Source organism: Bipolaris oryzae (assembly GCF_000523455.1).
Source record: "Bipolaris oryzae ATCC 44560 unplaced genomic scaffold scaffold_3, whole genome shotgun sequence".
Taxonomy (NCBI): Eukaryota; Fungi; Ascomycota; class Dothideomycetes; order Pleosporales; family Pleosporaceae; genus Bipolaris; species Bipolaris oryzae.
This window is the reverse complement of record NW_006911279.1, coordinates 272,364-300,009: the sequence shown is the minus strand read 5'-3', so window position 1 is coordinate 300,009 and position 27,646 is coordinate 272,364. Positions and strand designations below refer to the sequence as shown.

Genomic DNA, 27,646 nt, shown 5'->3' with positions numbered 1-27,646 from the left:
GCGTCCGCTCCACCTTGGCTTGTGTAGAGATTGGACAAAAGTAGTCGACCACTCAACAGAAGGCTGGGCCTGCAGTAAAGTTGGGTGGGGGCCAAGAAAGCAATCGCCATTGCTAGGCGACATAAGCTTCACGACCTCGGTTTCTGCCGTCTGCCTTCTCCAAGGCCACACCACATAGCAACAGGCCAGGCAGATGGCTGAGACAGAGCTCGAGGTGCTGAAGCAGCAGCTGGAGTCGCTGCAGCGCTCGCATGACGCCTTGCTAAACAGTCTCTCGACTAATGACATATTCAAGCCATCCGATACTACCCACTTGCGTCGCAGCTCCACCCGGCTCGGTGGCGATGCCGTCTTTGCCGACACATCAACCCTTTCAGACGACAGCGACGACGACGAGGATGATTTCTTCGTTCAGGCCGAGCTCCCGTCTCACTCGTTCGACCACGAACACCTCCGCGACCATCTCAAGAATCACTCCTGGAACTTGCACGGCAGAGAAATATTAGCACCCATCCTCTCGGATCCTGTAAAGCTTTCCAAACAGCCTCACCTATTCCACCAGGATGCGAATCCAGAAGACCGCAGCCATTACTCACATTTCCAAGTTTACAACGTCGGCCAGAATGGTGTTCCGAAACTAATCGAGGCTGCTAGTCCCGATAACGACATGTCCAATGCACGTCAGATCTGGGAATCACTCAAGGAAATCCACAAGCATGACGATGAAGTGGTGGTAGGGCGCATCACAATTGCGCGCGAACCCTCGCCGATTCTATTCGGCGTCCTACATCTGACTCTGCACAATGCCTTCGACATGGACGAGCTTTTCCAAAAGCTCGTCGAGACGGACGCGTCTTCTGCGCATATGTTCAGGGCTTTTGACGAGGATCCCAAGCACCAAAACACTTTCTTCTTCAACTTTGAGTACTACACAATTGTTGGAGACGAGTGCAAACCGATGCAATGGCAACTCGCTGACAAGACAAGTGGTGATGCCGAACACCACATTCCTTTGGCCCGATGCAGCGCCATCGTTGCGCTAGTCCTCCATGACGAGAACCCTCGCCGCATCCGTAATCGGGCAAGACGTGCCAAAACCCGTTTCGGATGGGTCCACGACATCTGGTCACCGTACCAAGTCCTCCAATTAGAGTGTTTTCCTGACTGGAAATCACAGCCCACCCAAGGAACCCCCTACACGTTTGAGAGTGGGCACAAGTTTCTCAACGGCGCCGAGGCTTTTCTCCATTCTCTTCTGACAGAGTACCGAGATGCGAGAAAGAGATATGACGAGATATACAAGCGCATCACCGAACTCGTCACTCCGCCGTTGGGCTTCTTGTTTGACGAGAAACTGCGGCAAACCCGACTTTTCGAAGATAAGGACTTTACCTGGACACGCCGGTACTTCTACGCCCACCAGACGTTGGGCAGTGTCAACAATAGCATCAAGTCCATGATTGACGCGTTTGAAGATACCTTTACTGAGGATATTTGGGAAGGAAGGAACAAGATGCTGTGGCCACTGTTTGAAGAGTCTCCACGGAATGAGCATTGGAGACGTCGCCTGCGCTTGCTGAGATTGCAATTTGAGCGAGAGATGAAGGAACTCCGGACAATCATAGCTGAGAATAATGAAAGAAGACATGAGATTGAGACATTGCAGGAACAGCTCTTCTCAGGCACGAGTATCCAAGAATCCCGAAAGTCTGTGGAATTAGCAGATGTTACTGTGCACCAAGGCTACAACATCAAAGTCCTTACCATTGTCAACTTGTTCTTCATGGTAAGTTTAAAACAGCGCCAGGGTGCAAACTTTGCAAAAAAAAAACAGTAAAGAAAGCTTACTGACAACCCTGGACAGCCCCTGACATTTGTTACCTCCATTTTCGGCATGACCAACATGCCTGACAAAGCCGGTTTCACAAACTTTGCAGTGGTACTCGTCGCCATATGCATACCCTTCTTCAGTATCATTGGTTTTCTCTCCACAAAATACGGCTACAGCATCTGGGCACAAAAGACCAAAGAGCTCTGGCGCTTCATCTCACCTAAAAAGGACAAGAAGAAACTCCCAGACGATGAGAACATACCTCCACGCGGTCCTGTAAATCGCACGCTGTCTACACAAGAGGGTATGCGCACAAGGTTGGGTGCAAATTATGCAGTACCGAGGAGATTTTCGGGCGGGAGACCACAACCTAGCCACCCAAATATCCAACGCATGGTACAAAGAATGGGGGAAGGGCGACAGAGCGGACTGACGCGAATGGGGGCTTTGGTCGATGATGAGAGCCAAGATTCAGAAAAGGTAGAGCCTGTTTTGAAGAGGGGAAATACGATGATTGAGATTCGCGAATCATGACCTTGCCGCCTGCCACTGTCTCTTGCGTAGTAGCGAATCCGGCCGCCTCCAACCTCAGAACCAGCACCGCGGTAGCGAACCTACATCAACTTTTGGGGTCGCCTCCGCCACTACGACTTCGGGTTAGGGCACTCTACGTTGGGCTGCCTTTTAGTTTTCTTTTTCTTTCGCCGAGATGATGCGACGTTGATGCCTATATGCTTAACACGGCTCTTATAGAAACGACATAATGTTCACGACGATACGAGATAGACGCTTTATGCAAATATTTATACTTATGACGCACAAAACCTTCTTTAACATGTACGAAGATAACAACCATCTTATCTGGCTCACATATGACCCCCCTTAATATTAACCCGTCTTTGTTATCGCATGCAACACTCGCAACGTCATTGGCGGACCTTCTTCCTTCGGGTAAGCCCGCCACTCGGAACATTGCTGACTGCTGCGAATAACCTTAAGCACGAGAGAAAGTTTACAGCCACCAGGTTACAGGTCGAATGCGCGATTTGGTGTCGGAGCCCAAAGCCGAGCCCGATCCGGCTTAGGTGATAGTCAGCGCTTTGACAGTGTTGCCACAGCTGGAAGAATTCCTATAGGCAGACGTGTCTATTAGGGATCAGCATGGTGTAGCGAACCTAGTTACATAGTTTTCTCGCCAAACACCACCATATTCGCTTCCCTGTATGTCACTACCACCTGCAAGTCTAAAGGCTGCGTTGCAGATCGAACTTTGTGCCTGTAACATATACAACAGAAATGAGATTCATGGCATGCGTGTATGCTCCAAAAAGGATCGGCTACATGACTTGAATACAACTAAGTATTACCATATTCCTTGCCGTCTTCCAATCCTACTACTTAACTATCCTGCCAAACAAAAGAAGAAGCCCGAAAAAAAAAGAGTGTAAGAAAAAAAAGGGTGGGGGGTATCGAAACTCTGCAAACACCAGCTTCTGCTTTTTTCACAATCATGATGATATCCTGGTAGATATTTAAGAACAAGAATAACAACAAGAGAAAAATGCATGCTATACACAAAAGAAAAAGGAATAGGTCCCCGTAGATGCCTCTAACGTTACCCATATCCATTACCCAGTTTTTCTTTATTTCCCAGCACCCTACAACTCCTTGAAAAGGAGCTAAAGGCGCACCCACCCATCTGAGGCCGTTTTCCCGCTGAAAAAGAAAATTGGTATATAAAAACGTGACAAAAAGTCAAAATGATTGGACGAGGGGAGGTTAACTAGGTAGGTTTTCGTTCATCGTAGACGAGGATGGTGACCACCGCTTCCGCTCTCAATGTGCGGGCTCGACCAGTCGATCTGCGGAGACTCGAAATTCTTCGTGATGGGGGGTGCGTCTCCGCTTGATCTGCTGCTTTCGCTAGCGGGATGCAGTCCAGAGGGGGGACCATGCTCGCTGACTCGCACTTCGACGTTGGTGCTCTTCATGATGCCGGGGCCCTTGTGTTCTTCTTCGTCGGTGAGAATGGCGCGGTCGCTTTCGTCATCGAGGACGCTTTCGCCGGGGATACGCGAGTGGTAGGCTTTGCTGCCTTGAAAGTTCTTCAGGGGGATGCCATTGCCTCCTGCGGCGCCGCCTCCAATTGTAGAGTGGCCGCCGTACCCGTAGCCTGGGGTCCTGGCTGAGCTGGTCAGCGTCGATGGGAGAATCTTGGAGAAGAAGTGGTCAAAGGCTTTGCGAAGGGGTGGGAGCGATGCGATTATGATACCGAGGGAGAGTTCGGCGCCAGACCAGACGGTCAATGGTACTCCGTTCCAGGTTGGATCTTTGGTTGAAACGATGGTTTTGAGCTCAATAGTCTTGAAGATGGAGCAGATTGTGGCACTGGAAGAGGCGTAAATGTTAGTCAAAGGAGATTTTAGAAGTTCTGGATATGTTTGGACTTACGGGATACTGAGCAGAAAGACAATGCGAATCCCCCACTGAGTTCGTCGGTTCAGTTGCACGTGTGATAGATAGATCAGGGGTGCAGCCATGTAAACAACATCAGTGACAACATTACTGATGCCCTGGGCGTAGGACTGCGGGAGAGTGCCTTTGGCCCAGCAATGAAACTCTCCTTTAAACCCAAAGTTCCAGTTCTTCTCCAATGGTGTGCATCCAAACAGTGTAAAGACAGGGGCCAAGAAGTTCAAGGCTGTGACCATCAGGATGGACATCCAGATGATGATTTGGTAGATCTTAGAAAAGTTCAGGACGAGCAGCCATGCACAAATGGACCACTTCAAAAAGGCCATGGCAATGATGTCTGCAAACACAGTCAGCTTATGCGTTTCTGATGAAATGCCTTGATGAACATACTGACGATCTGAGTGACCCATAGATAGTGGCTATATTTCAAGATATTGGGCAAGACCGTGGGGTCCATAATATGGCGACCCAGTCCATTATCTGTGATAACCTGGGTGAGGGATGTTGCGGTGATGTTGAGAGCCTGAAAGGGTTCCGGTCAGAATTGCGAACTGCCGTGGGAACAGGTGTAGGGCTGAAAAGGAAATAAGACTTACGCCTGCGACAATCAAGAGATAATCACTAGTCATGAATCTGCGAGAATGAGAAAAGCCGTAGACAACTCTCCATACAAGAAATACGGCAGCGATCACCGTCATCGACCACATTGGGATCAGGACTTCGAGTCGCCGATTGGGCCATTGCTGGGTGACTGGATCCATACTGCGCCGGGGTGGACGGTCGGAGTCAAGGAGAAAAAGAAAAGGCAAAAACGTCCATTCGGAGTCTGTGGTGTATGTAAGGATATATCATGTACGTGTAGTTGGATTCAGGCCCAACTCTGTTAGTATGTTGGCCGCACTGCGTCCGACTGAGCAAAGCGGAAATCCAAAGTCAACCGGCTGCAGAGGCGGGTGAGAGGGCCAGATCGATCATAGAAGGCCCGTACATGCGCTCCAGAGCGGTTCTCGAAACGAGTCGGCTCGGAGCTTCGCGATACATACGCATCCTTCCATCAAAGCTAATGAGCTGACCCAGGCTGTGTTTGTGCATAAACGAGACCATGCGCGCTGCAGGCCGGTCCAATTGGAGAGAGGGTGCAGGGTGGTCGAGTATCCATGAATCAAGAGAATGCATAGAAGACGGGCCATCACATGTACAGAAACGGGGGAATCATGTCACTGTATGGGGTGAATTCTCATGGATGGCAGAGACAGCGGATGTCGTAGACCAAGTCCTGTCATTGATGCATGACACAATGCGCAACAGTGGTGCAACGTGGTTTACACACAGCAATGTTTACCAGGCGGTCGGCACAGAGCGTGTGCGGGCAAATCAGGCACAAATCCATGGTTCGCGGTGGTGGGGATACCTTTACGAGTCGTCGCACGATGAGATGGCACGATGGGAGCGGGAGAGCCACACAACGCGCTAGTGGGGTCAGCCTCGTTAGCGTCCGGTAGGGCCGCTCTGTTCCGTACCCAAAGCCACCCACACCACATGCACACAAAACTCCGCGTCGCTGCCGTCTGCCTCTCCCTCTACTTATTCTCCTAAAGCCTTGGGGGCGACGCCACAATATTGCTTCTGCTGCTCGTTCCATCTTCCGGCATCCGCAAGCGAACCTGACGTCGTCAAGTCTATCCGCGTATAGAAAGACCCTGAAGCCAGAAGCCAGAAGCCCATAAGCTCATGGCATCCACAGCCCCCCCAGAAAAACCACTAACTCAGCCTATTCTCACGTCCGCCATCCACAGTTAGCATCAACGTCCGAAGCTAGTTGAGTCTATGCAAAACCTCAGGGTGAGTAGAAGACGGCACGGCAAAATAAGCTGAGGCGGACCACTGCCGGCCACACAGCCATTGGTTGGCCGCCCCCCCCCCCATATTTGCCCTGCCGATTCAATAGCGAGACTACCCTCTAATCTTGGAGACGGCCCGTGTTCCTTTTGGCGAATGCGTAGTAGTGGCAACCACCACTTGAAGGGGCACACGTGCAAACAGGCCACACACGTTCGCACCAGGGTCGCGTGGATTGCCCGTGTAAGTAAAGATGAATTGTAGATTACAGGGGGCACGCGGCGTGGTTGATCTGGCCAACGAGCGACAGTTACTACTGGAAAGGCGACCAGCCCCAAGGATCTGAGTGACATTACATACCATATGGACGAATCGGCACATTAGCTTGCCGAGCGCCTTAACCGCACACGGCAGGCGAGGATTGCGCAGGGAAAAGTATTCCTGTAGCACCTAACTGTATCCAAGGCTGACGTGCAATCTGCAGCTATACTGCGCGAAATCTCCGACATGCACCACTGGCTTCCCATGGCCATTGTTTAATATCCTTTTCCCCATATGCATATATGGCATTGCTTTTGTGGCGCCTCAGCCGCCGTTGCGGACGCCTCTGCCGTTGTTACGGGAGCCTCACGTGTAGCTTAAACCCAAAAGCATCGTCGTTCGAAACTGAAGTTTCTTCCTCGGACCCAGTGTGTAGCGGGGGTGGCGCACTAGTTAGCGAAGGTGAGATTGGCCAGAACACACAGGCTCGTCTTCAGTGCCAACCGCTTCTTTTGCCAAACATCCCTCCATTTGGTGCATAGACCGCAGTATCTGTCCACTGAAACCGATCCTTGGGTAAGAATTGAATTGCCCTTGATTCCGTGGACCGGGTTCTACCGGTGCCTGACAGGCCTCCCAAAGCGTCACGGTGCAGCCAGGGGCACGTCCGCTTTGCATGTCTGGCTGCAGGATCACATCTATGGAGACGTCCCCCTTTACATCACCCCATTCTGGTTCTTCTAGAACGAACGGGTACATTTCGAGCATAGCTGCATCCACTGCATCAATTGAGCATTATCTCCCTGGTTTAGCGAACCGCCCAAATATGTATCTTCCATGTCGGAGGGATGAGGCCGCACCCACCATTTCCCACGTGGCGTACGAGTTCTCAACCAATGCAAGTAACGATTCAGCGAAAAGTTCGGCCCGTATAAAGCATATATTGCCTGCACATTCTTGAAGTACCACACCAGACCGACCCATACGTACACTCGTTAATAATCTAATCTTCATCATTGTGCGTCAAGATGCCTGTATTCTCACGCTTGGCTGTCGCTGTCCAGCTCGTTGCTGTTTTCGTGTCGCCCGTTCTTGGCGCAGCATACAACCAGCCATACGACTATGTCATTGTTGGCGGAGGTGTCACTGGCTTGATTGTAGCCAACCGTCTTAGTGAAGACTGGAGCAGTATGTATCCCATCAGAATACGATAAGCATACATTTGCTCACACGTGTGAAATAGAGACTGTTCTTGTCATTGAGGCTGGTGACAATGTCGATACGCCCTCGACCAAGATTCCGTGGAAAGCCAATGACCTCGCCTCTGCCAACGGGCTGATTTGGGAGAACTACACCTCGGTGGCTGAACCTGGTCTTGGCAATAGCTCATTCCCAGTTGTAGCAGCCAAGGTCCTGGGTGGTGGTTCAGTCATCAACGGCATGGTCTATGACCGTGGCGCTGCCGCTGATTATGATGCGTGGGAGGCCCTTGGTAACAAGGGTTGGGGCTGGGAGGGAATGGAGCCCTACTTCATCAAGGGCACTACATTCCAGCCTCCTTCTGAAAAGACTATCCGTGACTTCAACATCACCTTTGACCCCTCGACCTACGGCAAGGGGCCGCTCACTGTCTCTATCACCTCAACCCAGTATCAGGATATTAAGGCTTACTGGGCAGCATGGAAGGCTAGTGGTGTTCATGTGCCAGTCGACGGAAATGCCGGAGAGGCTTATGGTGTTTCTTGGTATCCCAACACCATGGACGCGACCACTGGACGCCGTGCCCACGCCCGTTATGCATACTACGATCCCATCCAGAAGCGCCGTAACTTGCACATCATCACTGGCGCCACTGCCAAGAAGGTCATTTTCGATGACCGAAAAAAGCCCATGGCACGAGGTGTCGAGGTGACCGACAAGGCCGGCAAGACTACTTGCTTCTACGCCAAAAAGGAGGTCATCCTTGCTGCCGGTGCTATCCAAACCCCAAAGATTCTCCAGCTTAGCGGTGTTGGTCCCAGGGCTGTGTTGCAAGCTGCGGGTATCCAGACCAGGGTTGAGCTCGATTCCGTAGGTGCCAACTTCCAGGACCACCCATACGCCACAGCCATCTTCAACACTACGTCCAACTTCTTCCCCAACCTCCAGTCGCTGAACACCAATGCTACTTTCAACGCTTCTGCATGGAAGGAGTATGAACAGTATAAGACGGGCCCCTACACGTATGCTCGTGGCAATGCACTTGCCTTCATCCCCCTTTCTGATACTACCAACAACACCCAGGCCCTCATCGACATGGTGAATGGTCAGAAGGCAACCGACTTCCTTCCTAGCATCTACAAGAAGAACTCCAAACTCGCGGCGGGATATGCAAAGCAGCGCAAGGTTCTTGCCGACTTGCTTGCACGCAAGGACGCAGCCGCTACTGAAATGACGCTAGCCGCCGATGGCAGCTACGCCCTCATTGGTATCGAGAAGCCCCTTTCACGTGGTAGCATCACCATCAACGCCAAGAACCCCAACGGAGCCCCCGATGTTGCGTTCAACGCCTTTGTGAACCCCGTCGACCGTCTGATCATGTCAATTGGCCTGCGCTTCTTCCGTGGCGTGTGGGCACGCCCTGAACTCAAGAGCTACAAGATCAGCGAGACTGTTCCTGGTGCGCAATTTCAAACTGACACGGAGATTTTCGATGCCCTCCTCAAGCAATCCATGCTTCAACCCTCCCTTGTTCACCCTGCGGGTACTTGCTCCATGATGGCTGAAAAGGATGGTGGCTGTGTCAGCGACAAGCTGCTCGTGTACGGAACCCAGCACTTGTCTGTTGTCGATGCTTCAATCATTCCTCTTATCCCGTCTTGCCATCTCCAGGCCACCATGTATGGTATTGGTGAGAAGGCTGCTGATATCATCAAGGCGAGGTAGAACAGGTAAAGCAGGTAGAGCGGATTTGAATTTGCAGAATTCTTGTATATAGGTTTTTGTAATTGCACCCATGCAGCGTATCTTAACTTATCAACATGATGGTGGTGTGACCTGAGTGATGCTGCCAAGTTACTTGACCTGTAGGTATGTCACACTATTTGCGAAGAGCTAGTAAGCGATATAATGCAATTCTCGCATTCGGTCTTGGTAATTTCCGCCTATACGCGTCCAGGGTAATGAGTGGTCGTCTAGATAGAGTATCCGTATCGGGCACGGGGCGTGTATACCCGTTGGTGCGAAAGTATCGTGTTAGCGTTCTGACTATACTTATATGTGCATACATATGTATGTAAGCTTGGGGGGACCAAAGAAGGGCTGATGCAGGATGCGAGGTACAAACTTTATCAGGATTAGTCTCGAGCCCCCCACGCCTAACCCTAAGCGTGGGGGTTACGGGCGCCCCTCCATCCATGGTTGCGTCATTACCAGGCAAAAGTTAACTCCACCATACTCCATGTATGTGCGCTGCCCTACATCACTGCAGCAACACACCAGAGCCGCCTGGTGTACTGCTCCGCCATGAAGCTGCTCAAGAGCCAGATTGAACACAAGACGGGCGCCGGCTTCGCCACGCTGTTGCCTGAGGAACCTGAGGATATGTGGCATGCCTACAACCTGATCCAAGAGCACGACCAGATCCGCGCGAAAGCAGTGCGCCGCGTCTCAAAGACATCCGATGCCGGCTCCACCTCATCGCAGCGCATTACCCTTGATCTCACCATCACCGTTACCTCGACCGACTTTGACATTGGCTCCGAACAGCTGCATGTGTCTGGCCGTGTCGCAAAGGAAAATGAGCACGTCAAGCTGGGGCAGCACCACACACTGGACCTGGAGCTCAACCGCAAGTTCACGATAGAAAAGGCAGACGGCTGGGACAGTATCGCTCTTGAGCAGCTTAAAGAGGCATGCGATGCCTCGAAACGTGCAGAGCTGTGGGCAGTCGTGCTGGGCGAAGGCGTCGCAAACATATGCATGATTACAGAACACCAGACTATTCTGCGCCAGAAAGTCGAAGTCCCTGTGCCCAGAAAACGTAGGGGTGGCGTCGACGGCCACAGTAAAGGCATGGAGCGCTTCTTCTCCACAACTCTCTCTACACTCCTCCGCCAAATCGACCTCCCAAACGCTTCAAACTCAACGCAAGGCAAAACACTTCCCTTGCTCCTCGCTAGCCCCGGCTTCGTCGCCACAGCCTTTCTCCAGTACATCAAAGAAGAAGCAACAAGAACAACAAACAAACCGCTCATGGCTTTAGTACCTTCTATCATCGTCGCGCATTCCTCATCAGCCCACATACATTCCCTAAACGAAGTTCTCTCCTCCCCAGCCATCACCGCAAAACTCTCAGACACCAAATTTGCCCGTGAGACAGCCCTCATGGACAAATTCAACACACTGATGCGCCTCGATGATGGCCGCGCATGGTACGGCCCCCGCGAGGTGGAACGTGCAGTAGCAAAGGGAGCTGTTGGGAGAGGCGGTGGCGTGCTTCTAATTAACAATGTACTTTTCCGCGCGCAAAACGTCAAGGAGCGAAGGAGATGGGTTAAGCTGGTTGACCAAGTACGAGACGTAGAAGGGGGTGAGGTAAGGGTTCTTAGCTCACTGCACGAGAGTGGCAAGAGATTGGAGGGGCTGGGCAATGTCGCTGCTATATTAACGTATCCCCTCGAGGATTTAGACGAGGAAGGGGATCCGGGTGATGAAGCTGGTGTTGGGGATGAGGAACAGGGCGAGATGGTGATTTAGCGATTTGAAGTGTTTATCCATGCCCTATGTGCATACAAAAAAAGACGGTAGATGGATGGTGGATGGTCTGATTATACCCGTTACGATATACCCACGAAATAAACAAGTCTTCATATAACCCCGTCTAAAATATATCACACCGGTTTCTCCTGACACACTTACCCACCTTACACTCCACAAAGATCTCGGAGCTGGAACTCCGAATTGTCAGTACAGACTTCGTACTCGAATCTTTACCCTGACTGCGATCTTTTTTGCTATGTGATTCCGGCACATTGAGGTGTCGCCCCCCATTCTTTGTTTTTTTAAAAAAAATTAATCGTCTGACACACCATACGCCGAACAGATACAAACAGTTAAAGTCACGACCCTCAAAAAAAAGCCTTTGAGTACGGCTTCTTATCCCTTCCCTCCTAGATCTTCTCCTCCTGCAGTATCGGGTTGGCGGTAGTTACCCCATAGGCATTGCATGAGCATGTGTAGTAGCAATAGGATGAAGCAGTAAGGAATGAAGAAGAATGTAATTATGTAGATTACGAAGTAAAATTCCGAATAAGAGGTATCTACATATAATAGTCTATTCGTACATCAGTCGAGATGCCATACCAAACCCCTCTGCCTACTTCCTCAACCTCTACGCCACACACTCTACACATGAACGCTTTCTTCTAGCTCGAGCTACTCCAGGGAATTACATGGTTTGCACTACTGATTTTATATACTAGGCGCTTCACCGGTCTTGTTTATCTACCTGTATCTTAGTGGGAATGACGGTGGCTTGGTGCAGTGAGTGATGCAATTAGCGGTTTGAAAGTCCGACAGATATTAACAGTTGGTGAGAACTTGACAGCCATTATAAAACTTCTGTGTAGCTTTACTAGGAGCTTTCTCTCCCTCTCTCTTGCAGAGAGAAGTTGTCTTTCTGTTCTTTGCTTAAACTTTACAAGGTTTTTTCTCTGCAAGGCGTTTGCTTATTTGATATAATATTAAGAAAGAAATATAAAAAGAAATATAGCTACTACGCATGTAGGCAAGTAACAGGGTAGTGAATCTTAACTAACAAAGGAGCATCTACACGACCCTAGCCCCAGATATATCCCTATTAAATAGACAGCTAGACAGCTAGACATTCTACAGAACTATACGCTCTAGGCCTTACCTGTCTATACACTTCATACAAGGCATACATAAACGTTACATAAATTCATTGATCAAATGACTAACTAATGAAAACGACGCCGCTAGTCCAGCTTTTTTTTGTAGCAGGAAGGGATGGCACAGTGCAGGTTCCGAAGACATTGGTGAGGGAAGGGTAAAGAAAGAGGCGGGGTGTAGGTCTGACAAGACTACGTAAGATAGTCTAGAGGAGAGAGAGTGAAGAATTCATGAGTGTAAACAATTGATATGGAGCGCAGGGTCAGTCAGAATCGCACCATGTCTGCGATGGTATTTTACCTAGCCAGTCAGAGTCATGTAGATTTCTAAATCTCCAGAATAAGGGGAATCAAGCCTAGTGTATCCTAAATGTAAATTTTTTATATATTACTAGTAGTATCTTAGACGTGAAAATCGCTTGAACATCGCTAGAGATGCATTTTAGTTGACATAGAAGATATTTTCTACCTTCCTGGGTTTAGTTTGGAAAAATGCGATTGCAGATATGGCGGGAGACTACTACAAGCAGACAGACGTCCATCACGTAGTTTTACTTAGATATTTGGGCACTGGTAGGCCGTGCTTCCTCATCGTGGTGGTGATACCATGAGCTGGATATATCGATATCGTTGAAGACCGATTTCCAATCACCCATCTAAAAAGGCTAGAACACGTACTACTGAAGTGACATGAAGTAGACGAGAGTGTTGTCGAATATTAAGTCGCCTTGCTTCTACCCGATATTGTGAGTGCAGTCTCAGTCTCTTTGATATGAAGGCGTCATAGAGGAGTGACACCCGCCAAGGAATGTCACGTGCCAGAGGCGCGCCGCGTTCTGTACGGTCCTCGCGCTCCAAGACGGCTGTCAACAAACAGACATCCGCTACCTAAAACAGCCACAGCCGTTGTATCTTCTCTATTACCCAGAAGACCTGAAAGAAAAAAGGAAATCCCCGAAAATGCCAGCAGCCGAACAAACCTCAGCAGACGCCCGTAGAAAGGCTGCCCGAGAAGTCATCGACATTCTCCACGAAATTGCAACATTGCTGGTAAGTAATGCAGCAGCCACTTGGGCTCCCTGCTCCCTGCTCCCCCTCCCCGCTCAACAACTAAAACTCTCGGCTCTAGAACACGCATCTCGATCGGCAGCAACTATCATATTGCGTGTCATTGATTGAAAATGGCGCGAACCCAGAGGCTTTGGCGGTACGTTTAAGCAAACAAACACCCGTGACTTTATCCACTGTGGCACAGCGAACCCTCGCGCGCGCGGCTCCGCATTGTCCGCCGTTGGGTTATTGTTTTCTATTATAGTCCTCGTTACACGGCATCTACAGCCGATTAACGCCTAAAAAAAAGAAGAGAGAGAAAGAAGAGAAGTGGTTGGTTGGGGGTTTTTTTTTGGCTAACTCGCGGGCCGATACAGAAAGTGATACTGCAGCTGCGCGAAGAGTATCCTACGAGTTCCGTAGATGGAGACACAGAGGCTGGTGCAGCCGCGCGTTGAATTGAGGGAAGCCCCGAATAGGCATCCGGGAAAGTTTTTTTTTGTATATGAAACCTCAACCATGCCTTTGTCTTTGTACCAAAGCTTTGTACGCAAAGGTTATTGCTAGGAGCCGCGTCATTGCGAGACTGGGTTGCCGAAAGAGCCAAGCTGACGCGGCGAGGGAAAGCGTGAGAGCGAGCGAGAGGGGGAAACAAACATCGAGCGATCATCTCACGCAAAGAAAAAAACGTTATCAGTCGTTCGTCGCATCTAGAACGCGCATACTCTACTCTCCCCCAACATCCATCAAACCCCCCGATATCTTGGTTTCCGGCGAATCTAAATGGGCTGGCTTGGCTTGCATATCCCTGGGCAAAACAAAAGTAACAAGGAAACCGGGAAAGGGCTAATCTTGAGGGGCGGTGGTGGTGGTGCCCGAGGAAATGGAGGGGTAAGTAGAATGGTAGTAGCGACGTAACCGCGGGGTAAAAAAAAGGGCGCGGTGCCGGCGAACCAGAGAGTAGTAGTAGGTACCGTTCGGGCGGTTAGTTGGTATCCAAGGCTTATGCACCGTTATCAGTACGCATTGCAGGGTGGTTTGCATCTTGCAGGGCTTGGAGGGGGGAGAGTACACCTAGAGGAAGCGTGTTGAGATAGGAATGCACCGGATAGCAATCGTCGGGGTTCCAAGGGGCCATGTGAGTTGGTGTGTTGGGTGTGGCAGATAGACTGTACGGATCAATGCCCGATGTATCCTGACTCAAAGTGGCGCACATACACAGTACGCCATCAAGTCACCAGGTCAACGGAGATGGCCGTCTTTCATGCAACTAAATCGTAGGACACCCATCATCGAACGAATCTACTTAGATAAAACATAATATGCCACCGATCTATACTACGAGTTGTTATAGTCATGAACAAGGCAAGGGATAGACAGATGCTTGATAACGTATCTTTGATTAGGAGCGCAAATAGTTTCTAATAAACTAAATGTCATAGTAGATGGCCGAGAATAGCGATTGTATGGTGGGTATCATCAATCAACGAGAGGAATGTGTGTGTGGGGTATCTTCCAATACAGCAAACTTGCTGCAGCGACAAATAATGAAAGCCCGAAAACTCCTGCTGCTCTGTTCTTACGATAAAGATCGAGAGATATGGAAAATAATAATAGAAGATGTCATCGTCTATCTGCTTCCCCAGGTAGGGGAGCTTTGGCGCTGGCGGAAGTTGCCCTTTGCGTCTGCGACTTTTTGTAGAGCCTTTTCGGCCTTGGCCTCTTGCTTGTTGAGGAATCCGTTGAAGATAGGAGGCAGGATGCGCTTGGAGTCTGGTAGTCATTGTTAGCAACCTGATCGAGAGGATTGTATCGTAGTAGTAAAACTTACTGGCATGGTCGGGATCGAAAAGAATGCCATCAGCGCCCCTCTCGCCCGCAACCCTGACTGCCTCTTCCAAAAGACCCTCGCCAACGCCTTTACCGCGGTACTTGAGCTTGACGGTCCAAGCACGCACAACGGCCTTGCCCCTCCTTCTCCTGCCACGCTTCTTTGCGGCATCATTGTCTGCCCAACCCAAGACCAATGAACCGATGATATCTTCACCCCACTTGACCACAATCAACCTGTCGTCACCGAGCCAGTCCATGTCGATGTCCTCTGCCAGGCTAATGTAGCCACCAGTCATCCAGCGAATGAAGATTAGAAAAGTCATGCTGATGCCGCCAATGGTGGTGACGAGCATCAACTTGTCCTCGTACCACCGGAGCATGTACTGTGCTGCAATGGCCACAGCGACAAAGTAGGCGGCTAGCGAAACGGGGTGGAACATCATCATCTTGCTCGCGACTTGGCGCTGCTGTGCAACCGAGTCGGCGACCAGGCGCAGACCCTCGATACGGTCATCTTCGGTCTCAGCCGTGTAGGTGGAAAGTTGGGGCAGTTCGTCGGCAGGAGCCTTTTCTGGTGCACTCGCTTCGGTCGACGACATGACGTGTGATTCAGCTGTGGATACGTAGGGGTTGTACGGGGCGGTGGATGTTGAATAGGATAGTGAGGTTGGAGGCACTGGTTGGATAAAGGTGTTTAGACGGAAATTTGTTGGTGTGGGTAGTGGTGAAGGGAGGTCTGGGTCGATTCTAAGATTGGCGCTCAATGAAGTGAGGAAAGCTGTTGTTTGGTATTAGTACATGGAAACTCTAACCACTATGGGTTTTTCCTCCACCACACCCAATCCAAAATGAAAAATCCAACATACCGGCACTTGTTCTGAATCCCGGTAGCGACGGTATAGCCGGAATTGCCTTTTCAATTCCCGCGTAGTGGTTTACAACAACAGTCTCTTGTCCGACGAATTGTTGCCGGGGAAACGCATGGGGACCTGGCGGAACCTTGAGATGGGTGGGAGGGAGTTGGCGGCGCATCTTTATATCTTTGTAAAAACACGGGAACTAGAGTTTTTTTTCCTTCTAGACAATTGGGCCGGATGATATGTAGGAATAGTCGGCGAAGGCGTTATGCTGAGAGGGGAATGGGAGGAAAGTAAAGGGACCAGCCAGGAATAGGAAGTAGGGCACGTGGGGGGGGATGTGTGCCGCACACGATTAAGTCGATGGTAAGAAAACTATAGCGACGAGGGGAAAAAGATCTAGAATTGTTTAGTCCAGCAGACGGGCACGTCAGAGAAGAAAAAAAAGCCCAAGACCGAGTGGGAACTCGAGCGTTAAAGTATGGGGCGTGGAAGCCAAGCCAAGACGACGAGAATGAAGAAAGGCGTTTTGCGCTTAAGCTGGCGCGGACGGGCAGGGAAAAAAATGGGTGGACGATAGGCATCGGGTGCACGGGCCTTGTGATGGCAGCAAGCAGCAAGCAGCAAGCAGGAAGGAGCCTGGCCGCTGATCTCAACCGGCCCACGCTGCTCAAACCCCGGCCCTGGTCTGCTATGCTTCAGCTGCTGCACTCATACGCCCGTTGCCCCTCTGATTGGAGCTGCCCCAGACACAGAGATAACCATCCACCACTCACCTCTCCATCTGCACTGCATCTTCATCGTGTTGGGGACGCGGGTTGGCTGCGCGGCGTGGCGGCATGGCGGCGTCTTTCTTTGTTGGTTTTTGATGGAGGTGCAGTCAGTCCAACCACTCCACTACCCACCTACACAGTACGCACTACACTACCCTCCACTACTCCGCCAAACGGCCATGCCTCGGTACCACTCCGCCGTCGTTGCTTATGGTCTTTCTTACCTCTTACTACGGCCACTATACAGCCTGCCTGGCAACAGAGAGGGCAAAACTGCCTAGTGCCTGTGCAAGCTTCCACCATGGCTGCATCCGGCACCTCTACATGCCTTGGCCCTCTCGATCTGCGGCGTTTGGCTGTGCACCAACGGCCCGTATGGGCGACGCCATCTGTCATGATGACCGCCTGTCAATCTGCTGCAAAATTCCGTCATTAGACTCTCGCCTTGGGCCATATCTATCCACTCATCATCATCATGACCATCGTCGTGACTGCTCACGACGAGCAGAGAAAGGGTAAGCGCAAGCGAGCCTTAACCTGCGACGCCTCGCTGCTGTTGCTCCCCCCGCCAACCATTCCCCATCCAGCCGCGGTACAGACCACTCTGCATTAATCTCAAACCCATCCTTCGCGACAGAATCCCCCCAAACGTAGCCTGGGCAAACGAACATGAAACGAACTACCCTGGTGCTTGCGCAGCCCTTGGTTTTGCCGCGGTGCCACCCTCTGCCATGGCCTGCTAGCCCCTCCATTACGCTGCGCTCAAAGTTGATTACACGCCGAGACCCACCGCCATTGCGTGTTCCAGCTGCTGAACGCCTAATGGTCCTTTGACTAAGTATCCTGTACTGCGGGATTACCGCCGTGAGCACCACCGGGCGCCTGGCATAACTGCCATTGTTCTGGGAACGTTCTTACTGTGTACTATGTACACACACACATGGAAAACGCTTGTTAACCCAACTTGCAGTACCCGACCACACCCGTAGTCGCACGCGCAAATAGCGGTAAACAAGATGGAAATAGCAAGAAAAGCAAGAACTAAACACAATAAGAAAATTAGACTACAAACACGGTCTCTGCCTCATCACGAGCCCTCCCACGGCCCCGCTACTGCAAAACATTCCCGCAATAGTCTGGCCATTTTCTGCATCCGCATCTCTTTGCCTCTTTATTCTCCACACGCGGCGTCACGCATTGGATAGTCACTACCAGCCATGGTCATACCTTAGCGAGTGACCGATGGACCCTGGCCTACCTTTTGACCTCAGCACCAACCACAGGCCATACAATCGCCCATCTGACGTGTGCCGCATCCCCACACTGCCGTCGAGCTTCGTAAATAGATCCACCGTGGACGGCGAAACAAGACGCCCACACCCTGGCATGTGGTGGGAGAGACACCAAGTGCAGAAGTGTGCACAAACCAAGGCCCAATACCCTCTCTTACCGCTAAGCCCTCTTAGCCTGGTATCCCATGGGCATGCCTATGCTATGTTGCGCCCCCACATACATTATCCACACGTACTTTACTAGTTATTCCATTCCAGCTAAACTTGCTCACCTAAACCCCCTCCTCCTCAAACAAGCTTGTTTCGAACCCAATCGAATATGCTTCATCTTTTTCCCTCACCCCCGCCGCGCGGTCCAGCCCGCTTCTAACATCGATCTGACACTTGCTAAATCTAAAAATCCGCGCGTTGGGGGGGGGGGGGGACAGACACTTGCAAGATACAAAGGCGCGCGCACAGATCGCACACCCCATAGTCAGCGCACAATAGGCGCCCCGGACCTTGTTTAGTTCTAACAACCTTTTTTCTTTGTTTTGTTTTTGGGGATCTCTTCTTTGCCGTTGCTTTTTGCCCTTGTGAATACCCCATATTATTACATATTACCTTTTGCTCACCGTACGTGCGTGCGTGTGCGCGTGCGTATGTGTGTGTGTGTGTGGGGGGGGGGAGAGAGAGAATGTACACTACTCCTAGGGATGTGACAGGACGGGGTAACATGAAGTACGTACCAGGCGCGGGTTACGAAACCAGATGGCTTGGCGGTGACCCCGAAAAAGGCGCGATCAAAATGTTTCGTGTTTCAGCGCTTGTGAAGCACCGTATTAGGTCTTTCTCCCTGTCTTCTTTTACCCTTTTTACCCTTTGGACGACTTCTCCTCCTTTGGGCTTGGCACGCCCGTGTTTGTCTGGGGGGGCGGCGTTAGGGAGTATGCGAAAAGGAACGTGGGCAGGCAGGGCTCATAAAAGCCAGCACGAACTAGTAAGGGTCTGAACAATCGTAACATGGTACATGGACTTTTAGTCACAAAAACTACCATGAACACATAGATTGCGCGTTATTGTTGTTGTTATTGTTGTCATTGCTGACGAAGAAGATGCCCTCAATGCTGATTTTTTTTTCCCCGATCGTGACACGGAGTCTTCCTTTCTGCTTCACATCCCTTTCTGTCGGCTTTACATCGCCGTGCATGCTTGCGTGAAATGCCCACATTAACCCACCCACCTACCCACCTCCCCTCTTCCCTTCTTCTCTTCTGCCGCGCCGCGCCGCCCCACGGGTTTTGCATAGACGGACAACGGGGGGGGGGGGGGAAGGTTCACGTGTACTTGACACCCCCAACCCATAACATGTCATGCGGATAAACTAGCTTGGTAGTTTACCTGCCACTACTATCATCATGCATGAGGGTACACCTTGGTCATTGCAATGCTTTTTTATTACCCTACTATATCTCCCTTCTTTTCCTATGAACTCTCTTGCTTTGGTCTTTCATACTCTACAAGCCCCGATTCCCTTCCTACCCATTCTTCCCCTCTTTGCATTTGTATCAAGTATATTTATATATCGTTCTCTTTGCTGTCGTAACGTCTAAAAATTTGCTAGGAAAAAAAGGAAAAAAAAGGAAATATTCCGCGCGCGTACACGCAGCTGAAGAAAAACACGACAAGGAACGTCCTCTCTAGTTCGGGCATGGGAATATTTGGCATCATGCAAACGACAACAATAACAACAACCACCTTTGCTCAAACACCCACCTGCTAATCATCCAAAAAATACCCCAATATTAACCGTCCTCACCACTTATCTACCAATTCCCCCCCCCCCCCTCCATGAGGTATCGCCCTTGCTCCTCTCTTACTTCTTCGACTGCTGCTGTGTATTGGGGGCGGAAGATCCTCCGGCTCCAGGCTCAAGCGTATGCTCATGGTTTCCCGCTCGTATTATCCTGCCCCCCTCTTCTTGCGAGCACACTTCGCTGTTGATGACCCACTTGTCTTCGAGTATCTCGTCTAGCGTTGCTCGTTTCTTGGGGTCGACTTCCAGCATACGGCCTATAATGTGTCTGCTCTCCCTAGGCAACAAACGCAGGAGACGCCAAGGGCCTTTGATTACCTGCGGCGGCTGCTGGCCATTCGATGACGTCGATGCGCGTGGCTCAGTCGAAGGATGTTCCGAGGATTGATGCCGAGTGGTAGAATCAGAGCCGAGCCCAGATTGCCGGCGTTCGTCACGTGCAGTACTCTCAAGATCCGTAGCCGACTTGGAGGGTCCGGTGATCGACCTTGGCCCGTCGTTGGGAGGTGAGACAAAGAGTTTGTACGAGTTGTCGGATATCCGCGGCGCTTTCCATGGGAACCGGCGTAATGTCATACAACAGAACATGATAGCAAGTGACCAGATATCGGTAGGTTGTGGGTCGTACTTGGACAGATCATACACTTCAGGTGCAAGGTAAGGATCTGAGCCGACGATGCCTGAGAAAAAGTTAGAAATGCCGCTGGTATAACGTATCGTGCTACATACCACTGGCGAGAACGATTTCGTCCTCAAATGGGTATTTGAAGACGGCGGCACTACCAAAATCAATAATCTTCATGATTCCGTGTTCGTTGACAACGACATTGTCAAGCTTCAAATCACGGTGAGCCAAGCCCATGCTATGGAGATATGTGACTCCATTGAGAATCTGTAGTGTGGCACAGGCAACCTCTTCGCGACTCATCTTTCCAGTCATTACTATTGCGAAAAGATCAAAGGGTGCGTATTCCATGACGACAAAGTAGCTTCCCTTTTCATTCACCAAGTCCATGGTCTCGATAATGTTCCCGTGGTGGAGTGTTGATCCTATGCAGAACTCGGCAGTAACCTTTTTGTTGTAATCTTTTTCGGATTCGTACGAATGACGGTTACGGAACTGCTTGACGGCAAACGTTGTGCCATCGCTACTTCGCTTCATAAGCCGAACCGAGCCACCAGCACCGGATCCGAGCACTTTGCCAAACTTTCCGTACTTGCTTTGCAGGCCGTGGTCATCTGCAAAGGGGACATGTATCGATCCGTTTGTCATGGGTGGTGTCATGGTATTGGATTTGGTGGACTTGATCTTCTGACTCCTGATCGATGGTGCAGGAGACTTTCCGCGTTTCTCCTTGTCCTTGTCCTTATCCTTGTTCTTGTGTCCAATCTTGAAGAAGCGTTTGAGTTCAGCCATCGATCCATGGTGTTTACCGGTCGGCGACTTGACATCTTCTGCATCGGAGCCGTGGCCCTTGATGGATCTCTTTCCGAATAGGCTCGACCGCTTGCCGTCTTCCTTATCAGAATCAGTGCCCTTGGAGCGTGGCAATTGATACACTGACGATGCTGCTGAACTGCGTCCGTCACGACCGCCGTAGATGTAGCGGGCTTCTAGTGAGTCGAGATTTCTCGCCTGTGCCGCCCGTTTGGAGCGAGTGTAGGTATCTTCCTTCTCTCCTTGTGGTGTATATGGCCGGCTACCAGGTGCCGGAGAGGATGTGCCTGGCGTGCGATCACCACCAGATCCGGCAGGACTGGCGTCCCGGGAAGTTGGGTTAGAATCACCAGTAGGGCCTATGGCAAACACTGGATTGCGTTTTGGATGGGGTTCGACTACGGCAGGCAAGTCTGAGGATGGTCGTGGGGACTGCGGTGCGGTTCTTGGCGATCCGGGAACTGCCAACGAAGACTGGCTTTCATTCTGGCTCTGGAGAGACGAATCCATGGAGGTTGGTGGAGGCTCATGGGGAGGTGAGATTTGCGGTGTCATGAGGGCGGGGTCGCTTGGATGCTTGCTGTGTCCTGGGCCGACTGGTTTTTCATCCCGGGACGATGTTCCTGCAGGTGTCAATGGTGGAGAGTGCATGGCGGAGGCAGGCGAAGATGCTATGGAAGAGCGATGTGCAGAGTGTCCTGAAATTGTTCGCGAGGCTGGGCTGGGTGAAGGTGCCTGCGGAGTGTTAGCTGGATGGGCGCTAATTGCGGCCTGTGATGGTCGAGTTTGCTTACGCGGGAGGGTGGAAGCGAGACGGGCTCAAATGAGAAGTTCTCCATGCGCTTGGCCTGCATGCGAGACTTCTGCAGAGTTGACGATAGGTTACGTAGCTCTTCTTCGGCTTGGGGGCTCAATGGGCCATGCTGGGGCTCTTTGGCGGGGCTAGTGAGGTCGGCAACATCTCGCACGGCCTGGGCAGGCTCAATTTCCTCGTGAACCTCGCTGAAGCGGACAGACTGGGCGGGGGGAGTAGACGTCATGATGAGTTTTGCGTGACAGAAGAGAGTTCTGTCAGAAACTGGCAGCTACGTTAGCCTAGGCCATGACGGAAAGCGCGAACGCACACGAGGGAGAGCTTGCGCTTACTTGGGGGCGAGGAGGGCGACTCTGCGATGGAAGCTCGCTCGTCGGTCGCTACAAAAGTCCGTCAGGCGGGCGCGCTGGAGGGTTGAATGGGCCGGACAAGAGAAGCGGAGGAGGAGGAACGGGTGGGCTGGTCGTGTGCCTGGCTACAGAGCATCGAGGTTCGTCATGGGCAGCTAGGATAAGTGGATGCAGATGGATGGAGCCCCGCGCTAGTCGTCGAATGGGCAGCGCCAATTCGTCCGCAATGGTGCGGGAAGCTCGGAGTCAGCACAGGCAGACGAGAGGGAGACCGGGGCCGTGGGCGTGGGCGTGGTTGTTGTGGTGATGGCGATGGGGATGATGCTGGGCGGCGGCGGCGGTGGTGGTGGTACCAGCGTGTCTATGTAAGTAGTTGCAGTCGCAGAGGCCGGGCGGCGGAAAAGCGGCGAGAAATGATCTTCAGAGGGGTTGTGGATAGCAGCTGCAGCTGCACCTGGCGCGGCTTGTCCCATCCGTCTACGAAGGAACATCGGGAGGCTGCGGCTAAGCCTCGACCCTTTGCCTTTGCCATCCACCGCCTCTGCTGGCCCCAATCCATGGTTAGCCACTCTCGTCTCGTGCAGGCACAAGTCCCCAGCAGAGCAACACCTTCTCCTCTCCCCTTCCCCTGCTGCCACATACACTCAATCCTCTGCGCCCTCCCGTCCCCCCCACGACACATCAGCCTGCTCCACCCCGTTGGTCTCGACCTTGCACGCCCTGCCGTGCTCTTCTTCCCATTCCCTTTGCCTTGGACATCCTAGCTCCCGACCCTGTTGAACAAGTCTTTACAGAGATTTTCTCCCCTGTCGCCGCCCAATCAAGACTGAGCCTCGCACGCCCCGTTGCATAATAGTGCTGTGCATCGCCGTGCCCCAAAATGTTCAGTTGGGCAAAGTCAACGTGAGTGACGAGGGATACCCGGGTGCTGGGCTGGGTGCTGCACTGCACTGCACTCGAGTACGCCGACTGACGGATGCAGGCTAGCCGCCGTTGCCGGTACCCAGGAGCCCGAGTACGGCCCTGAGGCCATCCAGCCCGTGGGCAAGAAGGGCGACGAGCCTGCCTACACCGAGCTCACCAAGGATCACCTCAAGTGGTCCACCCTCGACTACACCAATGTCGAGACACAGACCTTCTACATCTTCAGCGACGCCGGCCACCAGGGCTTCCTGCAGGTCATCTACAACAACATTGCGTGCGTTGGCCCGCCCTGTACACCCGCCTCGCTTCTGTGCTTACTCGAAATAGTGGCCTGCGTGTGACCGTGCAGTTCAACTGCAAGCTCTTCTTCCCTGGCAACGAGAAGCCCTTCCTCTGGGCAAGCGACCCTGTCTACAACTACGGCTTCGACGAGAAGCAGCACTCTTTCTTCGCCGATGGCGTCTCCATTGAGCTCTCCGAGGATGGCACCAAGTACACCATCAAGGCGGCTGTCCGTAAGGACTGCATGGTAGATGTGACGTTCACCAGGACCGCGCCTGGATTTATGGGCGGAAAGGACGGAACCACCAATTACGGTACCAATCCCAAGGAGCCATGGGGGTCCATGCACCACCACTTCTGGCCCCGGTGCAGCGTCGAGGGCGCCATTCACACCAAAGAGGGCCCAGTCGACATCAAGGGCCGTGGCATGCTGAGCCATGCTCTCCAGGGAATGAAGCCCCACCACGCTGGTAAGTATCGTGCACAATTTATACATGCCCCCTACTAAACACATCTAGCTGCCCGCTGGAACTTTGTCAACTTCCAGTCCCCCTCATACTCCGCTATTCTCATGGAGTTCACAACCCCGGCCTCATACGCCTCAACAATCGTCCGAGTCGCCGGTATTGCCACCGATGGCAAGCTCCTCTTTGCAAACACCGAAGGCGACGTGAAGCACACCGAGACCAAGCAAGACGAGACTGGCTGGCAAGCGCCGACCGCAGCAAGCTACCACTGGGTAGGAAAGACGGAGGATGGAAAGGACGTCACCGCAGACATCGCAGGCCCTCTGGGCGAGATAATTGACCGCATTGACGTCATGGCCGAGGTGCCGGGCTTTATCAAGACCATCGTTGCCAGTGCAGCAGGCACTAAGCCATATATCTACCAATATGCGCCCAAGATGACCATCAAGGTAAAGGTGGGCGATGAGGTCAAGGAAGAGGAGGGCACACTTTCCACGGAGGCCACCTTCATCTCGTAGCTGGGCTCTCGAGGTTTTGGATATGACGACCCTCGGCTATCCTTGATACCCACGTAGTAGTAATATACTAGGACTAGGACCTGGTTGATTAATGAATAACGTTTGTCACGCTCAAGAAGTCGCGTTGCATCAGGTACTTTTGCTTTTGCTTTATCTACCATGCATGTGCAGTTTGGCATCTGGCCCTTTCCCCGCCTTGGCGAGCTTGGTTGCGGTACAGCACGGCTTGCCCTGCATTTGCATTCCCCGTATCTGCGGCGTAGTATGCAGCCTTCGCTATCGATACCCCACACTCTGCTTCCATTTCACTTCCTCCCCTCACCATCTCTCACCTGATAGCGCGTCCCCCCAACCAAACGCGTTGGGCGCGCGTAGCCCTTTCACCAAGAACCACAACACCCCTCGTTCTCCATCTCTTTTACACCTAACTCCTAACTATCCTTTCTTTACCAGCAACCATGTCTTCACAAAGGCCCAATCAGTATAGCGCTATACCACGCTATACCGGCGTATCGTCAACACCCCGCCCACAACCCCCTGCGTCGTCGGCACCATCAAGAGCCACGCAGCTCGGCCTCGGCCTCGGTCGGGGCGCCGGCGGCCTGGGAAAGAGCGCGCTTGGGCGTCCCAAAGGACCCATGAAACGTCACATGTATGTCCAAAATAAATAAATAATTACTCAGCCTTGTTGCTTAGTAAAAACTACGCATGTTGTGTTGCGCATAGAGAGAGCTAATAGAAGTGGGGAACTGCACAGGAAAGTCCAAAGAGACAGCATTCACGGCATTACAAAGGGCGATATCAGGTACGTATTCGCGTAATTTAAGGGACCGCGCTTTTTTTTATAGGTGATGTTAGGGGATTTTTGCTAACGATATCTTATGATAGACGACTAGCGCGCCGTGGTGGCGTTAAGCGCATCTCTGCTATAGTGTACTCGGATATTCGTCAGGCGCTGCGCGAGCGGTTGGCACGGGTATGTGTGCTTTGCTTTTTACGACATGCATTTTACGTGTATGTGTCGTTTTTTTTTGCTAATAATACGTTTTCTTCTTAGATTCTAAAAGACATTTGCGCTATTATTGATAGTAGTGGCAGGCAGACGGTGGCGGTTACTGATGTTGTGTTTGCGCTGCAACGGGTAAGTTTGCTTTTTTTTTCTTTTCTTCTTCTTCTTTCTCCCTCTTCACTAGTAGTGATATGGGGAGGTGCTATGGGGAAAGAAGAAATGCTAACAATGGTCATAATAGCTTGGGAACCCGATTTATGGCTTTGAGCCGTCGTTCCTTCGGCAGCGTTAGATTTTGTGAGTCTTTGATGGGAGGAGAATGAGGATGCGATACCCAAGGCAGCTACCGGCGTTTCGTAGGCGTTTGGACGGGTTATACTAGTTTGTTGGGTTATTCAGATTCCAAAGGAGGGGCGAGTACTTGTACTAAAATGAGGCTGATCATTATCCTGTCACAGCCGGTGATATTCAATGGAATCCCAATATGTTCAAGAAGAATATGTCGAGAGATTGCAGACGAGCATCTCCCAACTACCACCTCCCAACAGCCTTCTTTGCCTCTTCCATCCTCAAATTCCACTCATTTGCACTCTCCTGCTCCCCCCACCTATCCTTATACCACCTATCCAACGCCTCCAAAAACTTAACCCCCTCCCCCTTCATCCCCGCCGCAGCCATCCGATTCCTCCTCCACGCCTTCTCCACACACGCCATACCAACCGCACACCCATGGTGCCTCAAAAACTGCCTCAGCACCACCTCATCCAGAAAATCCGGGATACCAAACGGATTCGCAAACGGACTCTGCTCAAACGCATAGTTGCACTTGACCTCCCCTTTTAGCTGCAGCGCCCCCCACCACCGCCACCACTTGGCCAGTCGACAAAAAACCACAAAATGTAACTTGTGCGCCTCGCCGTGCACCGTGTAGATATTGCCAAAGGGCTGGCATGCCCGCCAGTGCCGCTCCATATCTGCATCTAGCAGCCATCCTTTGGGCGGATACGTAAACGTGCTTTTGACAGTGGGGATGACGTTAATTTCCAGACCGCGATGGTTCCGGGGGAGTAATGCGCGGTGCTGGGGTGCTAGGTCCTCGAGCCAGCGTGTTACGGGTGAGAAATCGAGGTTGCGGACGGTGAAGTGGAAGGTTGTGGTTGTGTAGTAGGTGTATGCTGCTTCGATGCGGATGGCGCGGCTGATGTGGAGGAGGGGTGGGATGGTGGGGTGCTTGGGTTTGCTTAAGGAGGGCCATGAGGGCGAGATGTAATGGGTTGAGGGGAGGATATAGGTGTAGATTTGGGTGCGGAGTTCGGAGGGGAGAAGGGATAGGAAACAGGGCTTTGAAGCGTCTTTTGGGGTGATGTGGTAGAGGTCGCATTTGTAATGTATGGTGTCTTTTTGGTGGGATGTGAGCGTCGAGGGGCGTTTGAGGGCCTTCTTCTTTTCCTGGGGTGTTGGAGTGGAGTTGTTGGCTTTGCTCAGTCTGGTTGGTGTCTTTGGACTCGACAATATCATAGTAGAGTTGTCTTTTCCACGCGATTCTGTCAATTTCCTGGAGCTAGGTGATGGAGTCGATTTTACCACTTCTGGGTCTCGGGTGGTTCTGGATGACTTTGGGCTGGCTTTTGAGGTGGACGAGGCCGTAGCGCGGGCGTATGATGGAGGCGCCATGGTCAACACAGAATAGTTCTTAGAATGATGAAATCAAATGTAAGCAAGCAGTAGTTTCGAAATAAAGACCAAGCTGTTCCGCGCAAATGACTTGCAGTGCGCGTGTCTGCTTGAGCATGTCACTGTGGCGATAGAGGGTTGGTGATTAATCATTGGAGAAGCTCATTAGCGTGATTTGACATGCTATCCTTTCACTGGCGCCCATGTTCGCTTTTCGCGATCGAAGACTGAATACAGGCCATGAAGATGGTTACAAGAAGAGAGGCGTTGCGT

The 27,646-nt window shown here is 51.7% G+C and overlaps 12 protein-coding genes across 12 annotated transcripts; 7 read left to right on the top strand and 5 right to left on the bottom strand.

Moving 5' to 3' along the window:
- Positions 1 to 193: 193 nt before the first annotated feature.
- On the top strand, positions 194 to 2,916 carry COCMIDRAFT_658 (uncharacterized protein; the record flags this gene model as incomplete). Its single annotated transcript, XM_007684462.1, has 3 exons — positions 194 to 1,786; positions 1,865 to 2,135; positions 2,843 to 2,916. The coding sequence occupies 3 exons, from the start codon at positions 194 to 196 to the stop codon at positions 2,914 to 2,916; spliced, it is 1,938 nt and encodes a 645-aa protein (XP_007682652.1).
- Positions 2,917 to 3,630: 714 nt separating this feature from the next.
- COCMIDRAFT_657 (uncharacterized protein) lies at positions 3,631 to 5,067 on the bottom strand (the record flags this gene model as incomplete). The annotated part of the gene is made up of 4 exons (XM_007684461.1): positions 3,631 to 4,219; positions 4,283 to 4,643; positions 4,697 to 4,829; positions 4,903 to 5,067. The coding sequence occupies 4 exons, from the start codon at positions 5,065 to 5,067 to the stop codon at positions 3,631 to 3,633; spliced, it is 1,248 nt and encodes a 415-aa protein (XP_007682651.1).
- Positions 5,068 to 6,859: 1,792 nt separating this feature from the next.
- COCMIDRAFT_21819 (uncharacterized protein) lies at positions 6,860 to 7,165 on the bottom strand (the record flags this gene model as incomplete). The annotated part of the gene is made up of 1 exon (XM_007684481.1): positions 6,860 to 7,165. One exon carries the CDS (start codon positions 7,163 to 7,165, stop codon positions 6,860 to 6,862), a length of 306 nt encoding a protein of 101 aa, XP_007682671.1.
- A 269-nt stretch (positions 7,166 to 7,434) lies between these two features.
- COCMIDRAFT_81111 (GMC oxidoreductase) lies at positions 7,435 to 9,331 on the top strand (the record flags this gene model as incomplete). Its single annotated transcript, XM_007684581.1, has 2 exons — positions 7,435 to 7,594; positions 7,650 to 9,331. 2 exons carry the CDS (start codon positions 7,435 to 7,437, stop codon positions 9,329 to 9,331), a joined length of 1,842 nt encoding a protein of 613 aa, XP_007682771.1.
- A 579-nt stretch (positions 9,332 to 9,910) lies between these two features.
- Positions 9,911 to 11,143, top strand: COCMIDRAFT_655 (uncharacterized protein; the record flags this gene model as incomplete). The annotated part of the gene is made up of 1 exon (XM_007684460.1): positions 9,911 to 11,143. One exon carries the CDS (start codon positions 9,911 to 9,913, stop codon positions 11,141 to 11,143), a length of 1,233 nt encoding a protein of 410 aa, XP_007682650.1.
- A 2,114-nt stretch (positions 11,144 to 13,257) lies between these two features.
- On the top strand, positions 13,258 to 13,805 carry COCMIDRAFT_654 (uncharacterized protein; the record flags this gene model as incomplete). The annotated part of the gene is made up of 3 exons (XM_007684459.1): positions 13,258 to 13,347; positions 13,427 to 13,504; positions 13,725 to 13,805. The coding sequence occupies 3 exons, from the start codon at positions 13,258 to 13,260 to the stop codon at positions 13,803 to 13,805; spliced, it is 249 nt and encodes an 82-aa protein (XP_007682649.1).
- Positions 13,806 to 14,977: 1,172 nt separating this feature from the next.
- COCMIDRAFT_80997 (uncharacterized protein) lies at positions 14,978 to 16,212 on the bottom strand (the record flags this gene model as incomplete). Its single annotated transcript, XM_007684580.1, has 3 exons — positions 14,978 to 15,120; positions 15,179 to 15,958; positions 16,047 to 16,212. The coding sequence occupies 3 exons, from the start codon at positions 16,210 to 16,212 to the stop codon at positions 14,978 to 14,980; spliced, it is 1,089 nt and encodes a 362-aa protein (XP_007682770.1).
- A 3,090-nt stretch (positions 16,213 to 19,302) lies between these two features.
- Positions 19,303 to 19,464, top strand: COCMIDRAFT_81017 (uncharacterized protein; the record flags this gene model as incomplete). The annotated part of the gene is made up of 1 exon (XM_007684579.1): positions 19,303 to 19,464. The coding sequence occupies one exon, from the start codon at positions 19,303 to 19,305 to the stop codon at positions 19,462 to 19,464; it is 162 nt and encodes a 53-aa protein (XP_007682769.1).
- Positions 19,465 to 19,957: 493 nt separating this feature from the next.
- COCMIDRAFT_652 (uncharacterized protein) lies at positions 19,958 to 22,375 on the bottom strand (the record flags this gene model as incomplete). Its single annotated transcript, XM_007684458.1, has 3 exons — positions 19,958 to 20,577; positions 20,627 to 22,070; positions 22,130 to 22,375. The coding sequence occupies 3 exons, from the start codon at positions 22,373 to 22,375 to the stop codon at positions 19,958 to 19,960; spliced, it is 2,310 nt and encodes a 769-aa protein (XP_007682648.1).
- A 1,004-nt stretch (positions 22,376 to 23,379) lies between these two features.
- COCMIDRAFT_32003 (uncharacterized protein) lies at positions 23,380 to 24,690 on the top strand (the record flags this gene model as incomplete). The annotated part of the gene is made up of 4 exons (XM_007684504.1): positions 23,380 to 23,402; positions 23,482 to 23,697; positions 23,751 to 24,175; positions 24,224 to 24,690. 4 exons carry the CDS (start codon positions 23,380 to 23,382, stop codon positions 24,688 to 24,690), a joined length of 1,131 nt encoding a protein of 376 aa, XP_007682694.1.
- A 458-nt stretch (positions 24,691 to 25,148) lies between these two features.
- On the top strand, positions 25,149 to 25,991 carry COCMIDRAFT_81112 (uncharacterized protein; the record flags this gene model as incomplete). The annotated part of the gene is made up of 5 exons (XM_007684578.1): positions 25,149 to 25,342; positions 25,448 to 25,495; positions 25,579 to 25,666; positions 25,748 to 25,831; positions 25,941 to 25,991. The coding sequence occupies 5 exons, from the start codon at positions 25,149 to 25,151 to the stop codon at positions 25,989 to 25,991; spliced, it is 465 nt and encodes a 154-aa protein (XP_007682768.1).
- A 239-nt stretch (positions 25,992 to 26,230) lies between these two features.
- COCMIDRAFT_80872 (uncharacterized protein) lies at positions 26,231 to 27,373 on the bottom strand (the record flags this gene model as incomplete). The annotated part of the gene is made up of 2 exons (XM_007684577.1): positions 26,231 to 27,174; positions 27,238 to 27,373. 2 exons carry the CDS (start codon positions 27,371 to 27,373, stop codon positions 26,231 to 26,233), a joined length of 1,080 nt encoding a protein of 359 aa, XP_007682767.1.
- Positions 27,374 to 27,646: the final 273 nt, after the last annotated feature.